Below are 1,708 nucleotides of genomic sequence, written 5' to 3'. Positions count from 1 at the left end.
ATGCTGCTGATAAAACGGAATCCAACCTAGCTTGTTAAACAAAGCAACTGATGGTGTCATGCGATCGGCATAAGAAATAACGCGTGCCGCACGTTTTTGCAATCTTAAGACCCTTATTTTCTATAAACCGACTCTTAATCACAATTTGCCCAAACAACATTAGCGTACGACATATAACAGGGCAAATAATGCTATTATAAAACTGAAGTCGCTGTTTAAGAGGTAGACAGGCTCGAATCTTACGCAGTATTGCGATTCTAGAGGCCAACTTTTTACAAACTTTCTCAATATGTTCATTAAATGACAATTTGCTGTCAATTTCTACGCCTAATAAGATAGCACAGTCCACATTACTGAGCTGTTTTCCGTTTACGATAACATCTATGTCACTTCCATTAATGTTAGCTACACATCTTTTTCCAGTGATCGTGAGTACTTTAGTCTTGTCTTCATTTAATGGGAGCTTATTTGCTGAAGCCCATAATTGAATTTCAGAGACAGACTTATTTAGTGATGAACTTAAGGTGGCTAAGTTTTTTACATCCGCAAAAGCGGTGACAGTCGTATCGTCTGCGTAAAGGTCCATCTGAGCACTTGTATACAAGGGCAGATCGTTGATAAACAAGATGAAGAATAAAGGACCTAAAATACTGCCCTGAGGGACTCCATGCAACATCAAAGCTTCGCTTGACTCACTCCCATTTACACGGACCACTTGCTTCCTATCCAACAAATAAGAGTGACACCAGGCAAGCTCCCGGTTAACTATACCATGCTTTTCCAACTTGCGCAACAATAGCTTATGGTCCACCATGTCGAAAGCCTTTCGATAATCAACCAGGACCATGCCGCATACATGATTATTATCTAAGCCGAACAAAAGATCGTCAACTAACTTGATTAGAGCAGTCTCGGTACTGTACATCCTACGAAACCCAGACTGTCTAGAATACAACAAGTTATTATCCATAAGGAAAGCATATAGAGAGTTGTGCATACGACGTTCGATTACTTTTGACACCACCGGTAGCACAGAAATTGGGCGATAATTAGAGGGATCACTGGCCGCACCTTGTTTGAACATTGGTGTCACATTAGCGATTTTCCAACGAGTAGGAAACTTTCCTGTGGAAAACGACATGTTGGTAAGCCTTGTTATGCTTGGAGCTAAAATAGGAGCGGCAATACGCAAAAACCTAGCCCTGATTTTATCGATACCTGCAGCCTTATGAGGACTGATCCCCTTTATGAACTGAAGCACCTGAGCATTGGTTATGTCTGGAACAGAGAAAACCACATCCGGATCTTTGCAAGACTCAACAAAGTTTACCAACTTGGACAAGTCTGATGGTGTGTTTCCGAGTCCAGATCTCAGATTATCAGCGATTGAGGAAAAATATAAATTAAACTGCTCCGCAATTTCTGTAGCATTTTCAACAGCCTTGCCATCCAACTGAAGCTTACTAATTCCTTTATTCATCTTTCCGGATCCTGTCAATGCTTTTATCGTATTCCACGTTGCTTTAGGGTAGTTTCGATTTTCTTCGAATGCATTCTTGTAAAACTCACGCTTTGCTGAACGCAAGGCAGAAACAGCCTTGTTTCTCGCCTCTCGATAATTTGCCCAATCAGAACTATTGTCCGATTTCCTAGCCACCTTCAAGAAGTGACCACGAGAGTGCAATTTTTTAATAACTGCATTGATCAT

The 1,708-nt window shown here is 41.0% G+C and overlaps 1 protein-coding gene across 1 annotated transcript; it reads right to left on the bottom strand.

The window, feature by feature from the left end:
* Positions 1-692: 692 nt before the first annotated feature.
* On the bottom strand, positions 693-1,708 carry LOC137991904 (uncharacterized). The gene is made up of 2 exons (XM_068836929.1): positions 1,013-1,708; positions 693-722 (listed from the first exon to the last, which is right to left on the bottom strand). Exons 1-2 carry the CDS (start codon positions 1,706-1,708, stop codon positions 693-695), a joined length of 726 nt encoding a protein of 241 aa, XP_068693030.1.

This window comes from Montipora foliosa, chromosome 2 (genome assembly GCF_036669935.1).
Source record: "Montipora foliosa isolate CH-2021 chromosome 2, ASM3666993v2, whole genome shotgun sequence".
Lineage (NCBI taxonomy): Eukaryota > Metazoa > Cnidaria > Anthozoa > Scleractinia > Acroporidae > Montipora > Montipora foliosa.
This window is presented reverse-complemented; position numbering and strand designations above follow the sequence as displayed.

Excerpts from the sequence above, each read along its gene's own strand:
- LOC137991904 (XM_068836929.1), bottom strand. The coding sequence starts at position 1,708 with ATGATCAATGCAGTTATTAAAAAATTGCACTCTCGTGGTCACTTCTTG. Across the intron at positions 723-1,012 it reads TGCTACCGGTGGTGTCAAAA|GAAGCAAGTGGTCCGTGTAA; the intron begins GTAATCGAACGT and ends TTTGTTGGATAG.